At 42.5% G+C, this 26,323-nt stretch overlaps 1 protein-coding gene across 1 annotated transcript in view; it reads right to left on the reverse strand.

Annotated features, from left to right (window-relative positions):
- The window catches only part of LOC126093714 (facilitated trehalose transporter Tret1-2 homolog), a 138,236-nt gene extending 113,061 nt beyond the window's left edge, over positions 1-25,175 (reverse strand). The window contains exon 1 of the mRNA XM_049908741.1: positions 25,047-25,175. Within this exon, the coding sequence (XP_049764698.1) occupies positions 25,047-25,172 (126 nt within the window). The 5' untranslated portion in view covers positions 25,173-25,175. The remainder of the gene's footprint in view (positions 1-25,046) is intronic.
- Positions 25,176-26,323: the final 1,148 nt, after the last annotated feature.

Below are 26,323 nucleotides of genomic sequence, written 5' to 3' on the forward strand. Positions count from 1 at the left end.
TCAAAACTGGATCATACATGGCGAGAACTGCCGGCCTGTGTGGCCGAGCGGTTCTAGCCGCTTCAGTCTGGTACCGCGCGACCGCTATGGTCGCAGGTTCGAATCCTGCCTCGGGCATTGATGTGTATGTGATGTCCTTAGGTTAGTTAGGTTTAAGTAGTTCTAAGTTCTAGGGGACTGATGACCTGCCGGCCGAAGTGGCCGAGCGGTTCTAGGCGCTACAGTCTGGAACCGCGCGACCGCTACGATCGCAGGTTCGAATCCTGCCTCGGGCATGGCTGTGTGTGATGTCCTTAGGTTAGTTAGATTTGCGTAGTTCTAAGTTCTAGGGGACTGATGACCTCAGAAGTTAAAGTCCCATAGTGCTAAGAGCCATTTGAACCATTTTGAACTGATGACCTCAGATGTTAAGTCCCATAGTGCTCAGAGCCATTTGAACTATTTGAGCCATGGCGAGAAATGCTACAGTATAGTACAGAAGGTAAAATACGCAATGCGACGAAGAGAAACTACATTTTAATTCAGTTACAATGATTACACTGAAGTCGTCGTAATTCATTATTAAAAGTAAAGCTATGAGTACCGGGCGTGAGTCGTGCTTCGGTAGCTCAGATGGTAGAGCACTTGCCCGCGAAAGGCAAAGGTCCCGAGTTCGAGTCTCGGTCGGGCACACAGTTTTAACCTGCCAGGAAGTTTCATATCAGCGCACACTCCGCTGAAGAGTGAATATCTCATTCTGGAAACATCCCCCAGGCTGTGGCTAAGCCATGTCTCCGCAATATCCTTTCTTCCAGGAGTGCTAGGTTCGCAGGAGAGCTTCTGTAAAGTTTGGAAGGTAGGAGACGAGGTACTGGCAGAAGTAAAGCTATGAGTACCGGGCGTGAGTCGTGCTTCGGTAGCTCAGATGGTAGAGCACTTGCCCACGAAAGGCAAAGGTCCCGAGTTCGAGTCTCGGTCAGACACACAGTTTTAATCTGCCAGGAAGTTTCATTATGGTTTCCTCGGCATTGCAAACCGCGGGGCATGGTTTCTGATAGGGTGTGGTTTCACCACGTACAACAATACATATTTTATCGTCAGGGCAGTTTCTTCGTTTCTGCGCTAGATGGTAGCACTGACAGTCTCCCTCCTCCCAACCTTTCCATATCGGCCGGTAGTAGGTAACAAGGCGCTAATGACAGAAAAGGTTTATTTCTTGTGCTGGAGTAATTTTCTTATGCTGTGTGAATTTCTTCATAGTTAGCAGAAAATTGCGGATTTCAATTCATATTTTGCAACAGTTGAGCGTCCAGCATTCAGGTACATGCCCCTTTGCAACAACTGACCCACGCTACGCCATTTTGTTTTATTGTGGAAAACATTAATCTAAAATTTTTGTTTGGGAGTTTCACATACGAGGGACGTTCAATAAGTAATGCCCCACTTTTTTTAAAAAAAAAAGCTATTAATATAGATAGACGAATTTCCTTGTTGCTTTTTCACATTTGGTGTTTATTCTGTGCGCTAGTGAAGTTTCGAACTGTTCTGGCAGATGGCAGAGCCGTAGCACAGCGTCAAAATGGCACCTATATACGACTAACGTTACAAGCAGCGTGCTGTTTTTGAATTCTTGTGTGCAGGAAAAGAAACCGTGGGGAACATCCATAAACGTTTATACGCAGTATAGCTATGCTGCAGTCGATTCGAGTACTGTTGGACTGTTGGACGATGTGTAAAGAAAGTTACAGCCTCAGGAGATGCAGAAACAGAGCTCCATGATCAGCCACGCTCGGCACGTCTTGTCACAGCCACAGCTCCTGACAAGCTGAATCGTGCAGATGGCATTGCTCATGACAACCGGCGTATCACAACTCGACAATAGCCTCTACAGTAATCAGTCAGCGTCTGCAATAATCAAGGCTCTCGGTTAATCAAAGAAGTGCTCACGATGCGTTCCACAAATGCTCACAGCGGACCACAAAATTCAAAGAAAGGCCTTTTCATCTGAATTGTTGGAGCATTTAGAGACCGATGGAGAGGCCTTTCTGTCACGGATCGCTACAGGCGACGAAAGCTGGGTGCACCACTTTGCACCACAAACAAAAAGGCAGCCGTTGGAGTGGCATCATGCTCATTCACCACAACAGAAGAAATACAAGACAACCTTCTTTGCCGGAAAACTCACGCTGACAGTCTTCTGGGATTGTAATGACGTCATTCACGTGGATATGATGCCAGGAGGGGCAACCATCAATTCAGAGGCATACGTGAAGACTCTGAATAAACTAAACATACGTTTCCGACGTGTTCGATCGGACAAGAATCGAGCAGAAATCTTGCTCCAACATGATAATGCACGCCCACACGCAAGTCTGAGAACCCGGGAATATATAGCCAAATTCGGTTGGACATCACTGCCTCATCCGCCCTACAGTCCAGACCTGACATCTTCGGACTGCCATCTCTTTGGGCCGCTTAGAGATTATCTATGGAGAACACACTTTGAAGATGACGAGAGTATCAGTCATGCAGTGAAATATTGTTACGCCTACAGGAGAAGAGCTTTTACCAGCAGGGAATACAAGCTCTTCCACAACGTTGGCGAACGGCCATAGAGCGCGATGGAGACTACACAGAAAAATAGGACATGGACAAGACATGTTGATGTATATAGTCACCCAATTCTGACTCTGAACAATAAATATTTTTTGAGAAAAAAATGTGGGGCACTACTTATTGAACGACCTTCGTATGTGAAACTCCCAAACAATAATTTTAGATTAATGTTTTCCACAATAAAACGAAATAGCGTAGCATAGGGTCAGTTGTTGCAAAGGGGCAGGGGCAGGTTGTTACGGTGTAACAACTTGGCCTGAAGCGTTTTTTTGCTTTCCCATAATTTACACAAGTATGTTTATCTACAGGTATAATGCGTAATTATAAAAAGGAGACTGGTAGTGGCACTATGCCCAAGGAAGCATATGATGAAGCAGCAAATGAAGCGCCGAATGGCTCATCTTCAATGCGAGAAGCTGCCCAAAATTACAATATAAATTATATGACGTTTTGGAGGTTTTGTAAGCGAATGGAAGCAGTGAAAGGAAATAGGCAGCTTATTTTTCATTGTTAGTGTCGCCTATTGGGGCGTTGTAGATTACTTCTGTAATATAACGAGCAAATATATCAATATATTACAAGTAAATTAATCTCCTCAATGATAATAGATACGCGCAGAAAAGCGTATATGAGCCTGTTAATATGTTTTCTTGTCTGTTTATTTTCAGAATCAGAGAGCAACTTGTGCCAAGCATTGAATATAAGTCATCTTGGCATGTCTTCTCCGACGAACAGGAAGCAGAGGTTGAAGAATACATTCAGAAAACTGCTAAGCTCTACGACGGACTTCCCGCGAAGGAAGTGTGAAGTCTAGTATATCAATATATGCCGTGAGTAATAATGCCAAATTTCGCGTTGGTTGGAGTGACACAGAACTAGCTTCCACTGACTGGTTTGGAGGATTCATCAAAAGAAAGAAAATGATTCCCATCTGCACATCAGGGGCTACGACCCTAAGCAGGCCTACAGGCTTCAACAGGCACAATGCAGGTAGATTTCTTACAGATCTTAGTGATATTTATGATCGACACAAACGTCAGCGTCAAGACGTCTATAATGTGGACGAAACTGCCGTCACCGTGGTACAAACGCCTGCCAAAATCGTAGCAAGGAAGGTCGTGAAATGCGTCGGTGCTGCAACTTCTGCGGAAGGAGGAAATCTAGTTACTGTCACCCTGACTGTAAATGAGTGTGGAAACTGAGTCCCGCCTTTCTTTGTGACTCCAAGAAAGAACTACAGGGATTATTTCCTCTGAAATGGGCCGGAAGGAAGCGCAGGGTCTGCAAATATACTACTGGCCATTAAAATTTCTACACCACGAAGATGACGTGCTACAGACGCAAAATTTAACCAACAGGAAGAAGATGCTGTGATATGCAAATGATTAGCTTTTTAGAGCATTGACACAAGGTTGGCGCCGGTGGCGATACCTACAACGTGCTGTCATGAGGAAAGTTTCCAACCGATTTCTCATACACAAACAGCAGTTGACCGGCGTTGCCTGGTGAACGTTTTTGTGATACCTCGTGTAAGGAGGAAAAATGCGTACCATCACGTTTCCGACTTTGATAAAGGTCGGATTATAGCCTAACGCGATAGCAGTTTATCGTATCGGGACATTGCTGCTCGCGTTGGTCGAGATTCAATAACTGTTAGAAGAATATGGAATCGGTGGGTTCAGGAGGGCAAAACGGTACGCCGTGCTGGATCCCAACGGCCTCGTATCACTAGCAGTCGAGATGATAGGCATCTTATCCGCATGGCTGTAACGGATCGTGCAGCCACGTCTCGATCCCTGAGTCAACAGATGGGGACGTTTGCAAGACAGCAACCATGTGCACGAACAGTTCGACGACGTTTGCAGCAGCATGGACTATCAGCTCGGTGACCGTGGCTGCGGTTACCCTTGACGCTGCATCACAGACAGGAGCGCCTGCGTTGGTGTACTCAACGACGAACCTGGATGAACGAATGGCAGAAACGTAATTTTTTTCGGATGAATCCAGGTTCTGTTTACAGCATCATGATGGTCGCATCCGTGTTTGGCGACATCGCGGTGAACGCACATTGGAAGCGTGTATTCGCCATCGCCATACTGGCGTATCACCCGGCGTGATAGTATAGGGTGGCATTGGTGACACGTCTCGGTCACCTCTTGTTCGCATTGACGGCACTTTGAACAGTGGACGTTACATTTCAGATGTGTTACGACCCGTGGTTCTATCCTTGATTCGATCCCTGCGAAACCCTACATTTCAGCAGGATAATGCACGACCGCATGTTGCAGGTGCTGTACGGTCCTTTTTGGATACAGAAAATGTTCGACTACTGCCCTGGCCAGCACATTCTCCAGATCTCTCACCAATTGGAAACGTCTGGTCAATGGTGGCCGAGCAACTGGCTCGTCACAATACGCCAGTCACTGCTCTTGATGAACTGTGGTATCGTGTTGAAGCTGCATGGGCAGCTGTACCTGTACACGCCATCCAAGCTCTGTTTGACTCAATACCCAGGCGTATCAAAGCCGTTGTTACGGCCAGAGGTGGTTCTTCTGGGTACTGATTTCTCAGGATCTATGCACCCAAATTGCGTGAAAATGTAATCACATGCCAGTTCTAGTATAATATAGTTGTCCAATGAATATCCGTTTATGATCTGCGTTTCTTCTTGGTGCAGTTTTTTAACGACCAGAAGTGTAAAAACAAGGAACCTAAAACAGGAAGACGAAAATGCCAGATTGTGGAATCATCTGTTGTGGGAGACGGCTGCTTTTGTATTGAATGTATGGAGCCCTACTCTACATCAAAATCACCGACCACATGGATACAGTGCATGAAGTGTCAAAGACGGACACATGATAGGCGTGCCATGCATGACTTTTTTTTTATATGTAGAAACTGCGAGTCCAATAATGACATGATATTCCTTCAACAGAGTGTGGATGACTTTTAAGTATTCTTTATGTCAGTATCAACGTTGTGTTCTAGTTTTATGCTTTGTTACAACCTAAAATTGTTTATCTTGGATTAAAAGCACAGATTAAATAAATGCATTTTATGGAACCAAAAGACATTTATTTTTAATTATTATGTCACAACTAACCCCGTATACTGCAACAACGTGCCCTATACTGGGGTAAATTGTTACATCATGCAAGTTAGCAAAAAATTTAATATCGGGCGTCATAATCTGAACTCACATCTGGGACAGAAATTGTTTTCTGAAGATTAAATGATGCACTAACGTTAGGCACTTGTGTTTCGTGTCGAGACAAGAGAACAATAAAAAAAATGTGGAACAACTACTCCCAGTCAGCCCTAAGCCCTCGCAACGTTATGCCTCCCCACATCATAACCTGAACCGCTACAACGACAATGTTCCTGGGTGTTCCCACCATTCGCCATATCAGAGTACGTCCAGAATCACTACTCAGACTGAAGCTGCTCTCATGCGAACAGAATCGACCCAACTCTTCGTTGGTTCAGTCCCTGTGCTCTTCGCATGATTGGAAACGGCGCCGCCAATGTGCGGGTGTCAGTGGAACATCACGTACTGGTCCTCGGGAAAAAGACACCACCAACACGCAGTCGCCGTACTACTTTGGAGCTTGAGGTTGCGAGCCTTGCTGTTGTTAAACGTCGTTGGAATTGCTCCCGCTGTTTACGTGGGCTCCTCCTTGCCTGTTGCTCAGTGTACTGGTCTTCTGCTGCTGTAATTGACCGTGGTTAGGCCTCTCCTCTTCTTCCGGCAGCAGTGCCTGTGGTTCTGAACGCTCCCCAAACACAAGAAACAATGCTGTGAGCAACACCAAGCTCCTGAACTACACTCGTCACACTTCGTCTTTCTTCCACTTTCCCGATGATCCTTCCCCAAGTGAAGTCATCTATTTGTTGTCTCAGGGCCGTGTTGTAATGAAGAACGTAACCACAATGCACCGTACCTCCTCGCTGATTGACAAACGCACTGTCTTCTTCCGTTCTTTCAACTGCCTCGTGTTGTTAAGCCAGCTCTTTTGGCGCTTTAGTCACGCCGACCTCACGCCATGTAACGTTCCACTTTCTTCACACGAGTGGAAGATATATGGAAACATTCTCCCGCACTTTCATTTCTTTTGCACAGAATAGTTAGTATCTCGAAGGGAACGATCTATTGATAAGTAATCAGCATGGTTTCAGAAAACATCGTTCTTGTGCAACGCGGCTACCTCTTTATTCGCACGAAGTAATGGCCGCTATCGACAGGGGATCTCAAGTTGATTCCGTATTTCTAGATTTCCTTAAAGCTTTTGACACAGTTCCTCACAAGCGACTTCTAATCAAGGTGCGGGCCTATGGGGTATCGGCTCAGTTGTGCGACTGGATTCGTGAATTCCTGTCAGGAAGGTCGCAGTTCGTAGTAATAGACGGCAAATCATCGAGTAGAACTGATGTTAGGTGTTCCCAAGGGAAGCGTACTGGGACCTCTGCTGTTCCTGATCTATATAAATGACCTGGGTGACAATCTGAGCAGTTCTCTCAGGTTGTTCGCAGATGATGCTGTAATTTACCGTCTAGTAAGGTCATCCGAAGACTAGTATCAGTTGCAAAGCGATTTAGAAAAGATTGCTGTATGGTGTGGCAGGTGGCAGTTGACGCTAAATAACGAAAAGTGTGAGGTGATTCACATGAGTTCCAAAAGAAATCCGTTGGAATTCGATTACTCGATAAATAGTACAAGTCTCAAGGCTGTCAATTCAACTAAGTACCTGGGTGTTAAAATTACGAACAACTTCAGTTGGAAAGACCATATAGATAATATTGTGAGGAAGGCGAACCAAAGGTTGCGTTTCATTGGCAGGACACTTAGAAGATGCAACAAGTCTACTAAACAGACAACTTATACTACACTCGTTCGTACTGTGTTAGAATAATGCTGCGCGGTGTGAGATCCTTACCAGGTGGGATTGACAGAGGACATCGAAAGGGTGCAAAAAAGGGCAGCTCGTTTTTTATTATCACGTAATAGGGGAGAGAGTGTGGCAGATATGATACGCGAGTTGGGATGGAAGTCATTAAAGCAAAGACGTTTTTCGTCGCGGCGAGATCTATTTACGAAATTTCAGTCACCAACTTTCTCTTCCGAATGCGAAAAATTTTTGTTGAGCCCAACCTACATAGGTAGGAATGATCATCAAAATAAAATAAGAGAAATCAGAGCTCGAACAGAAAGGTTTAGGTGTTCGTTTTTCCCGCGCGCTGTTCGGGAGTGGAATGGTAGAGAGACAGTATGATTATGGTTCGATGAACCCTCTGCCAGGCACTTAAATGTGAATTGCAGAGTAATCATGTAGATGTAGATCTTACGGTTCATTATCTAGCTTGTCCTTAAGGGGAGTTAGATCGGAAATTTTTTTTCACATTTTCGGATTTTTATCTCATTATAAAATCTGCAGTTTTCCGAATATATCACTTATAAATTCACGTGGGAAGTATTTTATTTTATTTTTTAAATATGGTCTACACCGGTTGAAAATGTTAAAATTTTTTCGTGCATTACTTCAAGATCTAATAAAATCGGTAATTTTTTATATAGAAGGCTGTGGATTGATGTGTTACAGAGGTTAACAGTGTTGGTCATGTCCAGAAGAGGATGGGAGCCAGGTAGAGGAAGTTCAAACAAAGTTTGAGAGACAAGAAACTTTCTGATGGTAAAACCATAAGAGGCAAGCTGACAGACAAAATGATTGATGAACTACAGCAGTATTATAGGATGGCCATTAGAAATAGTACTGAGGGTTTGTTGAAAATGAAGCAGGCAGTATGGGCTACGTTCTTCCACAGACTGTCAACTGATGATAAACCAGTACACCACCTTTACCCTCCTGGACCTGATTCATGGTGCAATTACCGCAATGCCCAGTACTCAAACAGTTCATACAGCCATAAACATTCCATACCAGCAGCACTCATGGATATCATAAAGCCTATTTTCAGAGACCTGATAAATCCTGAATTACTGAAGAACTGTCTGCATGGTCAGACTCAAAACCCCAATGAGTCGTTCAGTACTCTTATATGGACTCGCTTATCAAAAAATTGTTTTGTTGGAATGAAGACATTAAAGAAGGGGAAAGAAGGGGGTCAGTGATGCTGTTATTGCTTTTAATTATGGCGTTATTGGTAGGGTGAAAGTGCTACAGCATTAATTCTGGAGCAAACTGCATCAGAGAACTTGAATGGATGGACAAGGTTCGCATTGATAAAGCAGAAAAATGGTTCAAATGGCTCTGAGCAGTATGCGACTTAACTTCTGATGTCATCAGTCGCCTAGAACTTAGAACTAATTAAACCTAACTAACCTAAGTACATCACACACATCCATGCCCGAGGCAGGATTCGAACCTGCGACCGTAGCGGTCGCTCGGTTCCAGACTGTAGCGCCAAGAACCGCACGGCCACTCCGGCCGGGATAAAGCAGAGTATGCAGCATAATTGGCCACTAAGGAGTCCAGAAAGAAGAACAGAAGAAAAAACTTGGAAAAAGATCAAGGTGATGATATACGGTATGGTGCTGGGTGATTCTGAGTGACTAAAAATAAAAAATTAACCATATATTAAGTGAGTTACAGTCTCTTGAAACTTTAGAAGCCGTTCTTGAAACTTTACATTTTCTGTTGCATTTTTCCCTAAATCTCAGAAACCACTTCGAGTATTCAAATTTTCATTGAGTGATAACATACATATGCTGAGTCTACTGAACTAAAAGAAGAACATAATGTTACATATAACTAAAATTATTTAGTATAACGTACAAAAAAGTAAATAAAATTTTAACCATGTAATTAAAAAATTGTATTTCCGAAAGCAGTGGCTGAAATGCAATTATTATAGTTCAGTAGACTCAGAACATACAGTTTAATGTTCTGTAAAATTTTCGTGTCAATGGCTACAGTGGTTCCTGAAATACAGGGAAGCCAAGTCACTAAATTTAACATTGTCGGGATAGGGAGTTCCAGTTCCCCTTAAGTTTCGCAGAACAGTGTATTTTGTGCAGTATTTGTACAAGATGTTTCACAGTTTCTATTACAGGTTTCAAGTGATTATAGAGGGGACATACAGATAAAGTTTTGGTAAGGAATTCATATACGTAAGTGTACCGTTTAGATATAAAATGAGTTTGAAGATGGGATCACTTTCAGATATCTCGCTTCACGGCAAGCAGATAAACTGAGAAGAGGGCGCCACCGTCAGTCGGTGTTCTAATTATGACGTCACATTTCATATTCGTCCGACCACATCAACGGCAGCGCCGAGACGGGGACGTCCGCAAACTAGGAGGGTTGGCTGTGGTGCTCCGTGGACGCACTGCATTCTTGACTTTGTAGAGTACGCCACTCGTTACGAAGAAAAGAACCCGACGACACGTACTCGAAAAATTGCCCTCGCCCCTCGCTCCAGTACAGCACACGTCAGACCTCATGCGCAAATGTGAAGCGACAGAATTTAAAGCGATCCGTTCTTTAAACTTATTTTAACATCCAAACAGTACGTTTCCAGTCATGAGTTTGGCTCCAAAATGTTATCTCTTAAGTCCCTTCTACAACACCTAGAAGACTTCAATAGAAATTTTGCAGTCTGAAAAGCTTGCAAGGTTGTTGCAGGGGAGGTTGCGCTGAGAGATAATTGTTAAGAAAAAAATTCGATACGTTGCGCCGTTTCCGACTTAATTAGCATTGAATTTGGCAACTCAGGTCGCTGCGAGAGCAAATTCAAGCAGTCCGCCACATACGGTGTTGCCAGACGTCTTCTTCGTTTGGTTTCCTAAAACTGAACAAAAGAGCGATACAAAAATTGGACATGGGACGGTAGTAAGGATCGAACTCGAGCCAACGACCGACCACTCTCGTGAGCTATCAACAACGTCTTGAGAACAACTGAGACCAATCGTATCCGCCAAGCTGCTGGATTTAGCTCGCGCAACAACCTGACCGTTGAATTCGGCGCTAATTAAATCGGAAACGGCGCAACGTATCGAATTTTTTTTCTTAATAGTTATTTCTCAGCACACCCTACCCTGTGACACCCTTACAAGCTTTTCAGACTCTCTCTGACCACCTCATACAGGTCCACTTCCCTTCCTCCGTTCACGTGTCTTCGCAAAGTTTAATTACTTCTTTTTGGAGCGACATAAAAGTCTTTAGTTCACCAGGCACCAGTGCAACAGGCTGAAACATCCAGAATCTTTGCAGCATAGGACTGTCTACAGTACTAAAGAGTGGAAAATAATTACATACAGTTTTTCGTTAGTTTCATGAAATACCATTTGTAAATACAGATACTTGACAGTATGCTGCACACAATGAATCGTGAATATCTTAAAATTTCATTGCTAGTCAGTGAAAATAGAGGTTACCTCCTTTGCCATGAACGCCACATACCGCCCCACGATCGCATTAGGGAGCACGGATTCCTAGACGAAATCTATGCTTTTGACTGAACATGGACGATTTTGTCGTTTATCCTGCTCCTTGGCTAGAGAACTACATTAACAAAACGCATTTAATTGTGTTACAGTGGTCTGGCACTAACGAAATTTTGATAGGAAAACGTGAAAGACATCTGAAGACAATCTGTAGTTACAAGTTGTATAGGTCAATGACAGTGTTTTGCAACTCTAATGAAAGTCTTATTAAGATCAAACGTGTTTCGTTTATTCTAAACCGTCTTCAGTGGTCAGGGGCTTTTCTTTACTACGTTCTTCCTATTCTTCCACGTGTATGTGTTGGGTTTTCCGCACATAGCACTTTCACTGTACTAAATATATTCACATTTATGTGTTGAGAAGAACCACTGTCATCTCGGCATTTCGTGTATTTTGTTTACTCGTAGACGATTGACTTAAACTCGCCACTGTAACTGCGAAAAATGGTTGCATAAACGAAGATACCTGTCCTGGTTTGAGGCTCGACCTGTAAAACTGTAGGCTGATGCACTAGGTACACTGCCGTATCGTGCGACTTTCCAAAAGCTCCGTTTTGGCGTAGTCGCATGTCTCATGTATCAAAGGTTTTGCGAAGCTTTTTAAGGCCGTTGTTTGTATACAGTACGTGACTTGACTTCCTCGTGGAGTCTCAGCTCCTCATGCGAACAGGTAAGTCACTCGTAAGAAGCGTTCTTGTAGGACTTTAGCGTACTGACCGTCGACTCCCGCTAAAAACGTACGCCTTAATCAAAATGCAGCTCCCATTTGCCGTCTCACAGGCAAAACTTCCCTCAGTGCTAGCGACGAAGGGCACAGGCTGCACGTACCCTTTCCCTTTTTCCATCTGCATAATTAAAACGACCCATTCTGGTGATTCACCTAACCTTCCCACGAGTTCCTGTAAAAACGGTAACCTCAAGGGGAGAGATTCCGTTCTACGCAGCCCCGAATGCGCCGTCCTCCATCATAAGTGCACGTGACAAAATAAGCCATTTCAAATGGTTCAAATGGCTCTGAGCACTATGGGACTTAACATCTGAGGTCATCAGTGCCCTAGAACTTAGAGCTAATTAAACCTAACTAACCTAAAGACATCACACACATCCATGCCCGAGGCAGGATTCGAATCTGCGACCGTACCAGTCGCGCGGTTCCGGACTGAAGCGCCTAGGATCGCTCGGTCACGGCGGTCGGCAACTAAGCCATTTCCTGCAGTTACAATGGTCTGTAAAACAGTCGTCTACAAGTAACTGTTTGTTGTCTCCACACGCGTTACACGTTTCCGCATTGGAGCACGCCATTCATATAGTACTGCAACACTTATAAATTAATTTAATGTATAATTGCACGTTACTATAATAGAAGCAGGGTACACGAAAAACCGACCACAGATCTTTTACTGGCCACGTAAAAACTTTCTGCCCTTGCTCTGACGAACTTTATGCCACTGTATTTCTGTTGTTAGTTGCTGTCAGAACTTAAAGAAACATAACGATACGAGTAGGATCAAATCTCCGAGTATTACATACAAATTTAATTATGTATATAGGTAGTGTATCTACAGGTTTTGATGAGTGAGTTTCCGAGTGTCAAATATGTGACATAGATGGCCGCATCTTTCGACTGCCTTGACTTAGGAGCTTAAGGTTTTTTTGCCGCCAAGGGACTGCAGACCTTAGTATTTGATACAAATTCAACCTGTTACTTCTACATCTGCACAGATACTCCGCAAGCCACCGTACGGTGCGTGGCGGAGGGTACTCTATACAACTACCAGTCATTTCCTTTCCTGTTCCCCTTGCGAACAGAGCAAGGGAAAAAGCGACTGTCTGTATGGCTCCGTATGAGCCGTATTTCATCGTATCTTATCTTCGTGGTCCTTACGCGCTATGTGTGTTGGCGGCAGTAGAATCGTTCGGCAGTCAGCTTCAAATGCCGGTTCTCTAGCTTTTCTCGACAGCCTTTCTCTAAAAGAATGTCGCCTTTCCTGCAGGCATTCCCATTTGAGTTCCTGAAGCATTTCCGTTAGACTTTCGTGTTGTTCAAACCGACCAGTAACAAATCTAGCAGCCCTCCTCTGAATGGTTTCGATGTCTTCCTTCAATCTGACCAGGTAGGGATCCCAAACACCTGAGCAGTACTCAAGAATAGGTCGCACCAGCGTCCTATATGCGGTCTCCTTTACAGGTGAACCAGCAGTAACCGGTCTAACAACTGCGCCAGACACTCGTTGTCTTATACAGGGCTATTACAAATGACTGAAGCGATTTCATAAATTCACTGTAGCTCCATTCATTGACATATGGTCACGACAAACTACAGATACGTAGAAAAAACTCATAAAGTTTTGTTCGGCTGAAGCCGCACTTCAGGTTTTTGCCGCCAGAGCGCTCGAGAGCGCAGTGAGACAAAATGGCGACAGGAGCCGAGAAAGCGTATGTCGTGCTTGAAATGCACTCACATCAGTCAGTCATAACAGTGCAACGACACTTCAGGACGAAGTTCAACAAAGATCCACCAACTGCTGACTCCATTCGGCGATGGTATGCGCAGTTTAAAGCTTCTGGATGCCCCTGTAAGGGGAAATCAACGGGTCGGCCTGCAGTGAGCGAAGAAATGGTTGAACGCGTGCGGGCAAGTTTCACGCGTAGCCCGCGGAAGTCGACGAATAAAGCAAGCAGGGAGCTAAACGTACCACAGCCAACGGTTTGGAAAATCTTACGGAAAAGGCTAAAGCAGAAGCCTTACCGTTTACAATTGCTACAAGCCCTGACACCCGACGACAAAGTCAAACGCTTTGAAATTTCGGCGGGGTTGCAACAGCTCTTGGAAGAGGATGCGTTCAGTGCGAAACTTGTTTTCAGTGATGAAGCAACATTTTTTCTTAATGGTGAAGTGAACAGACACAATGTGCGAATCTGGGCGGTAGAGAATCCTCACGCATTCGAGCAGCAAATTCGCAATTCACCAAAAGTTAACGTGTTTTGTGCAATCTCACGGTTTAAAGTTTACGACCCCTTTTTCTTCTGCGAAAAAAACGTTACAGGACACGTGTATCTGGACATGCTGGAAAATTGGCTCATGCCACAACTGGGGACCGACAGCACCGACTTCATCTTTCAACAGAATGGTGCTCCACTGCACTTCCATCATGATGTTCGGCATTTCTTAAACAGGAGATTGGGAAACCGATGGATCGGTCGTGGTGGAGATCATGATCAGCAATGCATGTCATGGCCTCCACGCTCTCCCGACTTAACCCCATGCGATTTCTTTCTGTGGGGTTATATGAAAGATTCAGTGTTTAAACCTCCTCTACCAAGAAACGTGCCAGAACTGCGAGCTCGCATCAACGATGCTTTCGAACTCATTGATGGGGACATGCTGCGCCGAGTGTGGAAGGAACTTGATTATCGGCTTGATGTCTGCCGAATCACTAAAGGGGCACATATCGAACATTTGTGAATGCCTAAAAAACTTTTTGAGTTTTTGTATGTGTGTGCAAAGCATTGTGAAAATATCTCAAATAATAAAGTTATTGTAGAGCTGTGAAGTCGCTTCAATCATTTGTAATAACCCTGTATAGGCGTTACGGACCGCAGCGCCGTATTCTGCCTGTTATACATATCTCTGTATTTGAAAATGCATGCCTATATGGGTTTCTTTGGCGATGTACTATATGCTTGTGTTACGTTGGTATTCACCACTGTGTTATATGCGATGTAAGCTGTAGTATTGCCTCGAAAATTTGGAGTTAGTACGCTATCGTAAAGGGCGATCAAAAGGTTTCCATTTGGGGGCGTTGCTGCAGCGAATATACAACGAAGTGCGACCCCGATGCAGGTGTAGAAGCACCGATAAATAAGCAAGGGATTAGTGATAATTCGTGTCTTTCAGACGTGCGTGCGGTACATGTGGAAATGTGAACAATGGCCACGTAATTACCAAATGCGTCCAACACGACCAACGTGCTGTTGTTCGTTTCTTGGCTGCGTAAAGATAAATACCAGTAGACATACATCGGAGAATGGAGAATGTGTATGGGGCAGAATGGCTGTCGAAAAACACCATTAGTCTAATGGTGCGCAATGTTCTGTGCTGATCGATCTGGAAGGCCAGCCTCACTCAAGTGGGGAACAGTTGAACTCTCGCCCTATAGTCCTGATCTCTCCCCATGCAACTGTCACGTTTTCGGTCCCTTAAAAAAGGAATTGAATGCTCGATGATTCCTGTCGGACGGGGATGTGCAGCAGGCAGTTACAGACTTCTTCACACAGCTTGATACGGTGTTTTATCAAGAGGGTACCCTCAAACTGGTGCGTCGATGGTGCGTCAATGCTAAGAGCGATTTTGCCTGATTGGCATACCGATTCTGGACTGTACGGTCTTCGAATGTAAACTTTTTGATCACCCCTTACACTTTAAGTGTTTGGAAGTTGCTACAACTCATGGTACCATTCTGACTTGTGTTTGTAATTTGTATGAGTCCATTTTTTTAAACGTATGGCTATGGCCCCCCGTTCGCCGAGTGCCGGTCTTTCAATTTGACGCCACTTCGGCGACCTGCAGTCGATGAGGGTGATAGGGTGATGATGGAGACAGCACAACACCCAGTCCCTGAACGGAGAAAATTCCCCGACCCAGCCGGCAATCGAACCCGTGCCCAGAGGATTGACAATCCGTCATGCTGACAATTTTTTTTTTTTTTTTTTTTTTTTTTTTGTGCGTTGTTCATCGTTGGGTTTGGTCGTTGCGGACGTCACATGCCATCCGTTAAAGTTCGTTTGTTGATCCTTCCACTCAGTTTTTTTTTTTAATTACAGAGGCCAACCAGCTCCCTGACCGAACACGCTGAGGTACCGTGACGGCGACCATTCAGCTATCAGGGGCGGACTATGAGTCCAATACTTTTAATGGATTCGTTGAAAGCACATGCAGGAACTGGACAATGTATCATGTATAAAAACATGGTAGTTCCTGGTAGTTTTAGTAACTGTAAATGTATTTCAGGAGAATTTTAGGTAATTACCATTCAGATAATATAGTGCAAAACAGTAGCTGATTTTCACGTGTCAAGAATGTCGTCGGTAGACTGAACCAACTCCAGATACCTCTATGTGACGTAATATTATGTGCTACATATAGTTTTCCACGAATTTTTACGTTAGGGTATTAGGTAGAAGTCTCCAACGTTTTAATAATATGTGATGGCCTATGATGACTTCAGAAGTAGATTAGGTATAAATTTAAGTCTTTTCCCCTTAAATTAATGACACACTTTTTTAAAATACTTAGCCCATTAGTTCTACTGGTTCGACTTTATTTCTGGTGCAAAAACGCGCAACTACACTGGAGTATGCATATTGCCAATTTTTGTGAAGCTAAGGTATAACAAACCGGCAATACCATTTTGTTCTCAAACACATAGGGTAGACAGCATCATTGGACAGATGTGACCTGTCAGTTACTACACACAATGTAGTTTATGTGCACTCTAGATATTTATATAAAAGCTGTTCATCAGTTTCTACATCTACATCTACATCCATACTCCGCAAGCCACCTGACGGTGTGTGGCGGAGGGTACCTTCAGTACCTCTATCGGTTCTCCCTTCTATTCCAGTCTCGTATTGTTCGTGGAAAGAAGGATTGTCGGTATGCCTCTGTGTGGGCTCTAATCTCTCTGATTTTATCCTCATGGTCTCTTCGCGAGATATACGTAGGAGGGAGCAATATACTGCTTGACTCTTCGGTGAAGGTATGTTCTCGAAACTTTGACAAAAGCCCGTACCGAGCTACTGAGCGTCTCTCCTGCAGAGTCTTCCACTGGAGTTTATCTATCATCTCCGTAACGCTTTCGCGATTACTAAATGATCCTGTAACGAAGCGCGCTGCTCTCCGTTGGATCTTCTGTATGTCTTGTATCAACCCTATCTGGTACGGATCCCACACTGCTGAGCAGTATTCAAGCAGTGGGCGAACAAGCGTACTGTAACCTACTTCCTTTGTTTTCGGATTGCATTTCCTTAGGATTCTTCCAATGAATCTCAGTCTGGCATCTGCTTTACCGACAATCAACATTATATGATCATTCCATTTTAAATCACTCCTAATGCGTACTCCCAGATAATTTATGGAATTAACTGCTTCCAGTTGCTGACCTGCTATTTTGTAGCTAAATGATAAAGTATCTATCTGGGAGAGATCAATAAATTTGTTAGGAGATGCATGATATCTTATTGTGTTGGTTTCTACTACGTTTGTTGTAAACATGTACATCTGATGGTACAAAGGGCGTTCAAAACGTTTTGCACAGTCGACTCTAATTTTTTATTTTTTTCAGGAGGGGAATGAAATTTTTTGTGTACATACTTGGAACATTTAGCTATAAGTTGGTGTATAAAAGTATTTTCTTTTATTTACAGGTGAGCCATAATGAACCGTGAAGTAGATGTCAGGTTGCGACAACGTTCGGTGATGGAGTTCCTCTTCAAGACCGGCGATGACTCTGCCACATCGATTCACAGGAAGTTGCTCTCTGTTTATGGGGAGGACACAGTGGATCGCAGCAATATCCAGCGATGGTTGCAGAGGTTTAAAGGAGATGATTTCTCTCTACTGGACAATCCACGATGCGGTAAACCATCGACTGCACTGAGTAATGTGAATAAAGAGACCATTGATCAAATCATCCAAAATGAAAGATGTGTGACGACACGACAGCTTGCTGAAATGACTCGTTTGTCACTGGGTATGGCGGTATCACTGGTACAGTCACTAGGGTACAGAACAGTCTGCGCATATTGGATGCCTAGACTACTGACAAGAGAAATGAAAGCGATGAGGAAGAATGTGTGCGAGGGTCTCACGAAGACCTTTACTGAAGAGTGGAAACAGTGTTTTGACGGCGTCATTACCCAAGATGATTGTCCAAACCTGAGAGCAAAATCCAATCCATGGAGAAGCGTCATCCGGGTTCCCCTCGGAAGAAGAAACCGAGACTTTATCACGAACAGCAGGCCGAAAGGCGATGGCCTCCTTTTTCTGGGTTCAGTGTGATGTCATTTTCATTGACTTTTTGAAACCTGGTTCCATAATTAACCGGGACCGTTACTGTTTGTCACTGGACAAGCTGTGACGTGCCATCAAGACCCACAGACCACAGCTTCAGGGTCAGCCCACCAGACTACACAATGACAATGCCAAACCCAATACAGCCCTTATGACGCAGGAGAAAATCAGGAAAATAAGTTGGAAAATTGTTCCTCATCCTCCCTACAGTCCGGACTTGGCCCCGTCTGATTTTTACGTCTTTGGTCGTCTGAAGGCCTACCTGCGTGGTAAAACATTCGATAGTGAGAAAGACCTTATTTCCTGTGTCAAGAGATGGTATAAAAGTCAATCCCCAGAATTTTACCAAAGTGCATTTACACCATGGAAAGATCGTTGGGCTAGATGCGTCGCCGCTGGTGGAGGTTACATTGAGTAGGCTTAGTGTATAGGTAAATGTTCCAAGTATGTTCACAAAAAGTTTCATTCTCCTCCTGCAAAAAATAAAAAAATTAGGGACGACTGCGCAAAACTTTTTGAACGCCCTTTGTACATTTGATGGTGAAATTTAAAGGCCTGAAATCGATCATGGTACAATAAAATGAAGACAATTTAATGCTTTAAATGACAGAATGTTTTATCCAGCATAACAACGTAATACATGTCAGTACTACTTAATTTATTACGTATTTCTGATATCACGAAGACTGTGCTGAAAAAGTTTGAAAATATCAGCAGGAAATGAGCAATGTAAACTTCAGTTGGTAAACATACAGGGTGCTAAGGGTACAGGTACAGATATTGGGATAATTGATACTTTAATATGTACCCACTTCACAGTGTTAGTTGCTTTTTCTCTGCTTCTAACAGTGTTACCGCTGACATATCACATAATTTTCTACCTGATGTTTTCTGCACAGTTGTAACTTTGCCATAAAGTGGATTACGCCTGTCAGTATACTCTACTCGTTTTGCATCCGTGCTCCACAATTCAGTACTGACCTGCTGCTCAGGGGAAAATAACAGTTAATGGCTTGCTTGTGTCACAGATTCTTGGAGGTACTAACCAACCTAAAAACATAATATTCAAAACAGTTATAATTATTAGTTTGCAAATGAAGTAAATACTGATGTGATGTTTTCAGTACTGTGCCCTCAGTCATCAATGGAAATATCTGCACTTACACCCCCAACACTCTGCATATCCTCAGGAGGAAGACATTTTCCAAAGGACTGCAGTTCACAACAAACTTTAGACCATGTCTATGCGAGTAAATCCACATTTACAGCCACTTCAGTATCAGAGTCAGTTGCACGACTTCCACGAAATGCTTCTTCAAGCAGAGATAAACAGTCCACCCTACTTGCTGCATCTGTGCTAGACATAATCTCACTGGTCCACTTGTCACTGAATTACCGCGTTGACCATCAGTTACTGTAATGTTTCAGACAATATAAGTAGCAGCTACTCATTGGCATCAGAATCTCCTCCAAATTCTGAACCTCCTACACGCTCTTCTGTAATCTCTTCCCAGCAGTTCATTACACTATTAGCCAGAATTTGATCTGGCATGGAACTATGCCACTTCAACGAAGTCAGTCTTACAGATAAAAAAAAAGTATTCAAGAATGTCACTATTATTCCTATAACTGTAAAAGGCAACCAAAAGTAAGTAAATACTATGCTTATTACATTCCAGTATGTGCGTGAACTGTTTTAGACATGTCACATATTTTCAGCAATCATCCTATAAGTGCAGTGTCAGCGGAAATAATTAGCATTTTCGACGAGATAACCTGTGAAACAATATTATCTGCGATATTCATTCTTCGTTAGAAGAAGCATGTCACAGCATATAATCAGTAAAACTGGATGTAACTAGGAACTGAATTCATGACAATCTGTTTGCTTCCACGAGCGGTGTGAATGAAAACTAGCTGTAAATATGCTTACAAACGACTCCCGTATTCTTTTCATGCTTTATGATGTTGCAAATGTTACAGCGAATTGAACGTACCCTCTTTTATATCAGAAGAGTAATCCCACAGGTGACTAATGTTAGCTGAACACAAAACCAGCTCTGAAGACGAATGGCTCAAAGGCCATCGGTAAATATTTATACTTTACTCAAACGTTCTCTGATATCTCAAGTCTCCCGAGTTAGAAGCCTAGTAATAGTATTCTTAGTTATCAGAGAAATTATTGTGATTATATTAGTACCAATACAATGCGATTGTTTATAGGAAATAAAGAGCATTTAAGGTCAGTGGTATATACAGGGTGCCCCAGAAGAAATGATCAATATTCTGGGATATAACATGAAGAATGGTCATTCCGAACGATAAAAGACTAGTAAACATGAGATGTAAAAAGCAAATCTTAGGAGTTACGAGTAACCTGTTTGTCTTCGATACTGTGAAACAAACCTTTTCTACAGCAAGCTCTTTGCTTCCCATATTTTGGATTTGGTATTATGTACCAAAAAAGAACATAACTGTCCAGTAAACATGAGCTCTAAAACTCATACGTTAATAGCTATGAGTACTTGTTCATCTCCGCTACTGTGAAACACATCTCTTCTACTGAACAAATACCCATAGCTCTTAAGAGACATTTCTGGTGCGAATGATCGTTCCTGTCATATATCTAGATTGTGACCATTCCTCTTGCGACGCCCCATATACCCTTTACCAGTGCCACGTCACGGGTGGACGTCCATGAAATTGACCGAAAACTGCAATTTTAAATTTGTTTTTTATTTATTATTAGAACCCATGGACAAAAAGTTCCCAAAGTTTCAATGATGAAATCGTATCCGAAGTGACTGAAAAATAATTAAATGGGTGATGCGACCTTCGAGTCACGCCCACTTTTTGAAGTTACACTTCAGTACCAGCTCAGTGAACGACAATTCGGTGGAATACTTTGAAGCACACTTGCACGGCATACATCCAGAAGGCTGCGATATGCACTCTTTGATTTTATATCCAAATGAGTCTCTAAATTCACTCATATGGAAACCATACCCTAAAACCGCATTTTCATCTGCCACAGTTGTCAGAATTGGAAATTCTGATGCATTTCTTGTATTTAATGATAAGAACTTAGGAAAGGTGAAGGTATTATAGAGAAACATCTTTAAAGTAGGAAATTTCACTCAAAACATCTTCAGACAAAAAGATTTACAGCGCCCCTCTGTAGCTGCAAAATCAGGTGGAGACCTGGTAACGGAAAGAAGGAAGAAAACAAGAAATCAAAACAGAAACGTTGAAATGAAAGAGGACCGTCAGTATAAATCTGGGGCCTTCTGAAGAGACTACGCAAGAAAAAACGTTAAGTTGAACTTAAAGTTCCAATTTCTGAAGAAATGGGTTTCAAAGTTTATATACTTTTTTCTCAGAATCTATGAAGGTCAGAACTACGAAATTTTCTACACTTTTTCCTATAAACCCAATAAATTGTATCATGGGAAAATTTGGAAATTCTAAGTGTAAGCTGAGATACAGAACAAAGTGCTTGGAATTTTGCATGAATTCATACATAATATTTACAGAACTGTAATTAAAATTTTTTTAAATTCTCCTATTCGATATATTCAAAAATATCTCACGAGAGAAGCTTACTACATGCAAAGAGATTAAACAGACAAATTTAGTAGAAATATCTTGAGTAGTTTCTGAGAAAAATTACATATAATGTTTTTTTAAACAAAGTTTTTAAATGTAATACAAAAAGTTAAATATACAGAGCGAAGAAAAATTCGCGCCCTCGGATTCTGCAGCGTGATTCCTCACACACTGTCAATACAAAAATGTCTGTTACAAAATTTCACCCTGCGCATATTTCGGGCAGTAAATAGACGTTAAAGATTGGCAGTCCGGCAGCACTATAATCCATTGTACGGTAATACCTCTGTGCACAGATGGAACATTGCTCTGCAGTTGGTGCAGTGGATAGTATTTTGCGTTAGCACACAGAAGTTCGAGGGTTCGATTCTGGGTCGAGGCTTATTTGTTTTTATTCGTTGAAAGTATTCTGCATGGTACGGTATCTGGGGTCTTACTCGTCATACAGCGATTACAGGGGGTCTTTTGTAAAACACTTGCAGTTACGTACTACGAACACGGAAATGCGAGTACAATTGTTTTCATTGTTCAGTTTTTAAAGAAGCCTTTTGCACGTAGTGGATGCGAAATGCTTCGCGCCACTGCATCTGCTAGATTCCAAACCTGTTTTCTGTGTACGATGCCCCCATGGTCCCACCGAAATTATTTGCAAAGCACATTGCTGCTGGTGACGTAAGGGCCTAACGAAATGTAATGGAGCTGAACGTAGCAAGAATAATAGTTGGTATTAATCCATGGGACCATTGGGGGAAGGTACACAATAAGAGGTTTGGAATCTAGTAGATGCTGTGGTGCGAAACAATTTGCGTCCACGAAACGCAAAAGGTTTCTTTAAAAGCTGACCAATAAAAACGATTGTACTTCCATTTTTGTCTTTGTAGTATGTAACTGCAAATGTTTTGTAGAAGACCGACAGTAATCTCTGTATGATGATTAAGAGGCCAAATACAGTACCATGCAGACTGCTTTTAGCAAATAAAAAAATAAACCTTGACCTTGAATCGAAAACTCGACCTTGTAACGGGACATCCTCCGCTAGCATTACCTTTCCTCAACAGTATTTGCTGATACCGGTATTATTTTTCGAATTTTAGATAGATCAATATTATCTCAGTTGATTTTCTGAAAACTTTCATATAATTTTATACACAGTATGTTATATTTCAAGATAAAATTTATGAAAAGGAATTACCTTATAAAATATTTTAGTCTCTACGTTATAATCGATAAGTACCAGTTCTGAGTGTACAGTTAAAATTTTTTTTTTGAAACATTTGACAATATGAAGTATTGGCTCACTTAAAATTTCTAGTATTAATTACGCAATCCTGTACTGTTTACTATGTTTATTCCTGGATTAATTTATGAAATAATCATCGATATGAATAATGTTACAGAAACTAGTAGAAATTCATTTGATAAGAAAAAATGGAAACCCTTTGGACGTATGTTATTTCCGCAGAGTGTGAGAGTCGTAAGCATGCCTCTGATGTGATCGGACGTATTTTTGTGCGAACAATGTAATTTTGGCTTTGTTAACGTGAAAAACCAAAATGCTGTGTGATATACTAAAAGGTGAGAAAATATATTTACGTAAAACCAAAAATTCTGCAACAACAATCTTCAAATTTGTTCAGTTCAATCCAACCTAGATGACCTAAAATATGGGTTTTTCAGCTTCAAGAATCAGACCCCTAGACAAGAAGAACTGGAGGCATCTCAACATGTCAAGCTAGGTAAACTTCATAGTTTATTGTAATCCTCGCTCCTCTCAAATCTTCATAAAATTCAGTGTGGACAATAGATGGAAGTAGGAAGGAGGAGGTAGGTTACAACCTCCTGCATGCTAACACAACACGGTATCGACTGTACCAACTGTACACCACTATTGCTATATCCTGGCAGAGGTAAGTTACCGTACACGTGATTATAGTGTTGCCAGACTGCCGATCTTTAACTTCCATTTACTGCTCGAAATATGCGCAGGACGAAATTTTGTGAGAGACATGTTTGTATTGCTAGTTGATGAGGAATCGCGCTGCGAAGTCAGAGTGCGCAAGTTTTTCTTCAACCTATATATATATTGAGCAAACAGTAAAGGAAACAAAAGAAAGATTTGGAGTAGGAATTAAAATCCATGGAGAAGAAATAAAAACTTTGATGTTTGCCGACGACATTGTAATTCTGTCAGAGACAGCAGAGGACCTGGAAGAGCAGCTGAACGGAATGGACAGTGCCTAAAAAGGAGGATATAAGATGAACAATAACAAAAGCAAAATGAGGATAATGGAATGTAGTCGAATTAAATCAGGTAATGCCGAGGGAATTAGATTATGAAATGAGACACTTAAAGTAGTAAAGGAGTTTTGCTATTTGGGGAGCATAATAACTGATGATGGTCGAAGTAGAGAAGATACAAAATGAGACTGGCATTGGCAAGGAAAGCGTTTCTGAAGAAGAGAAATTCGTTAACATCGAGTATAGATTTAAGTTTAGAACGTCTTTTCTGAAAATATTTGTATGGAGTAGTAGCTATGTATGGAAGTGAAAGATGGACGATAAACAGAAGAGAATAGAAGCTTTCAAAATGTGAAGCTACAGAAGAATGCTGAAGATGAGATGGGAAGAGCACGTAATTAATAAGTAGGAACTTAATAGACTTGGGGAGAAGAGGAATTTGTGGCATAACTTGACTAGAAAAAGGGATCGGTTGGTAGGACATGTTCTGAGGCATGAAGGGATCATCAGTTTAGTATTGGAGGGAAGCGTGGAGGGTAAAAATAGTAGAGGGAGACCAAGAGATGAATACACTAAACATATTCAGAAGGATGTAGGTTGCAGTAGTGACTCGGAGATGAAGAGGCTTGCACAGGATACAGTAGCATAGAGAGCTGCATCAAACCATTCTCTGAAGTGTAGACCACAACAACAATGTATATAATCCAAGAAAATTAACAGTAAATGTGTTAATTTCAGGTAAAGCATGGAACAAAATTATATTACCGTGTCTTCAAAATTGTGGCTTTGGTGTATCTTTTAAATACTGCGTATTTTTCAAGAACGTCCCCTCTTAAAGGGTTAAGTGCGGTCGGGGGCAATTTCTTTTCCATGATTAACGATACGACCGCTTTCCCAGTAGCAGCATCTACGATGGAAAGGTTACACCTGTTAACTGTATTTAACGTATAGCCACTTTTTGGAATAGGCCGTGATCTACGCACGATTATATCGTTACAAGATGACAGAGGGGAGGAAAGTATTAGTGGGAGAAGTGGAAGATGAGACACTGCGTGACTGGTGAGTTGGGCTGCACCTGGTTGGTGTAGTCGTGCTGTGGTGGTGCCGGGCGGCAGGCGTACGGGTCGAGGATGGCGTGTTTCTCCGAGGGCTCGCCGCCCGCCCTGAGGCCGCAGGGCCAGCGCCTCCACAAGGTCCGCATCCTGGGCCGCGCCTGGTCGCTACTGCTACGGCGCGCCTCCTGCCGACGTGGTCTGCCCAGCTGGCTGTGACGTCACAAGGTGCCGCGCGCACCGCATGCGCCGCCAGTGATAGCGGACTGGCTTCCAGGTGCGTCCCGTGAAGCGGTTGTGGGAGCAGTCAGAGCACATTCGATCTGATATGCGACTGTATAAGACTGATCCGATTTCACGAGATTGTATCTTCTGCACGAACAAAGACTGACATTTGGGTTCAATTTCATTTTCAAAAGAACCATCCGTTTTGACGAGAGTATGTCGGCATCTGCATCTATACACTTACTCAGCAAACCAACGTACGGGGTTATTAAAATTCTTCTCGGTATTATGCCGCGTCATTACTAAAAACGATCAACAATAATAAACTAAAACAGACGTTTCGGCCGAATTGCAACGGACTTCCTCAGGGCACGACCTGTTTTGCATGGGGATAGGTGCTTCTATTTATTACAGACTATCGATGTCTGAAAGATAGAGGAACCAGAGAAGCAATATTTGCTCTAAAACTAATAATAGAGAAACGACTAGATAAGAACCTGAAAACATAGATAGCTTTCGTATATGTAGAGAAAGCCTTTGATAATGTTAAATGGGATAAGATGTTTGAGGTACTCAAAAAAGTAGGAATAGACCATAAAGATAGAAAAATGATATGGAACCTGTACAAAAACGAGACAGCAGTTATCCGTGGACGGACAAAACAAGAAGAGTTGCAGATACGGAAAGGTGTCCGACAAGGTTGCGCACTATCCCCTGTTATCTTTAACGTATACATTGAAGAGGCACTGAAAAAAGTAAGGGAAAATTCACAGACAGGTGTAGTAATTCATGGCCAACGAATAGATATGATAAGATATGCCGATGATATAGCTGTCCTGGCTGAAAGTGAAGAAGATCTTGTAGTCCTACTGAATAGAATGGATAAAGTTATGGGTGAAGAATATAATATGAGAATTAATAAAGCAAAAACAAAAGTAATGGCATGCGACAAAGAAGATCAAGTGAAAGTCCAAGTTCATGTAGGCAATGAACTGCTTGAACAAGTTGATAAATTTACTTATCTGGGCAGTAATATTACCAGGGATGGAAGGAGCAAGGCAGAAGTGAGAAGTAG

Source organism: Schistocerca cancellata, chromosome 1 (genome assembly GCF_023864275.1).
Source record: "Schistocerca cancellata isolate TAMUIC-IGC-003103 chromosome 1, iqSchCanc2.1, whole genome shotgun sequence".
NCBI lineage: Eukaryota > Metazoa > Arthropoda > Insecta > Orthoptera > Acrididae > Schistocerca > Schistocerca cancellata.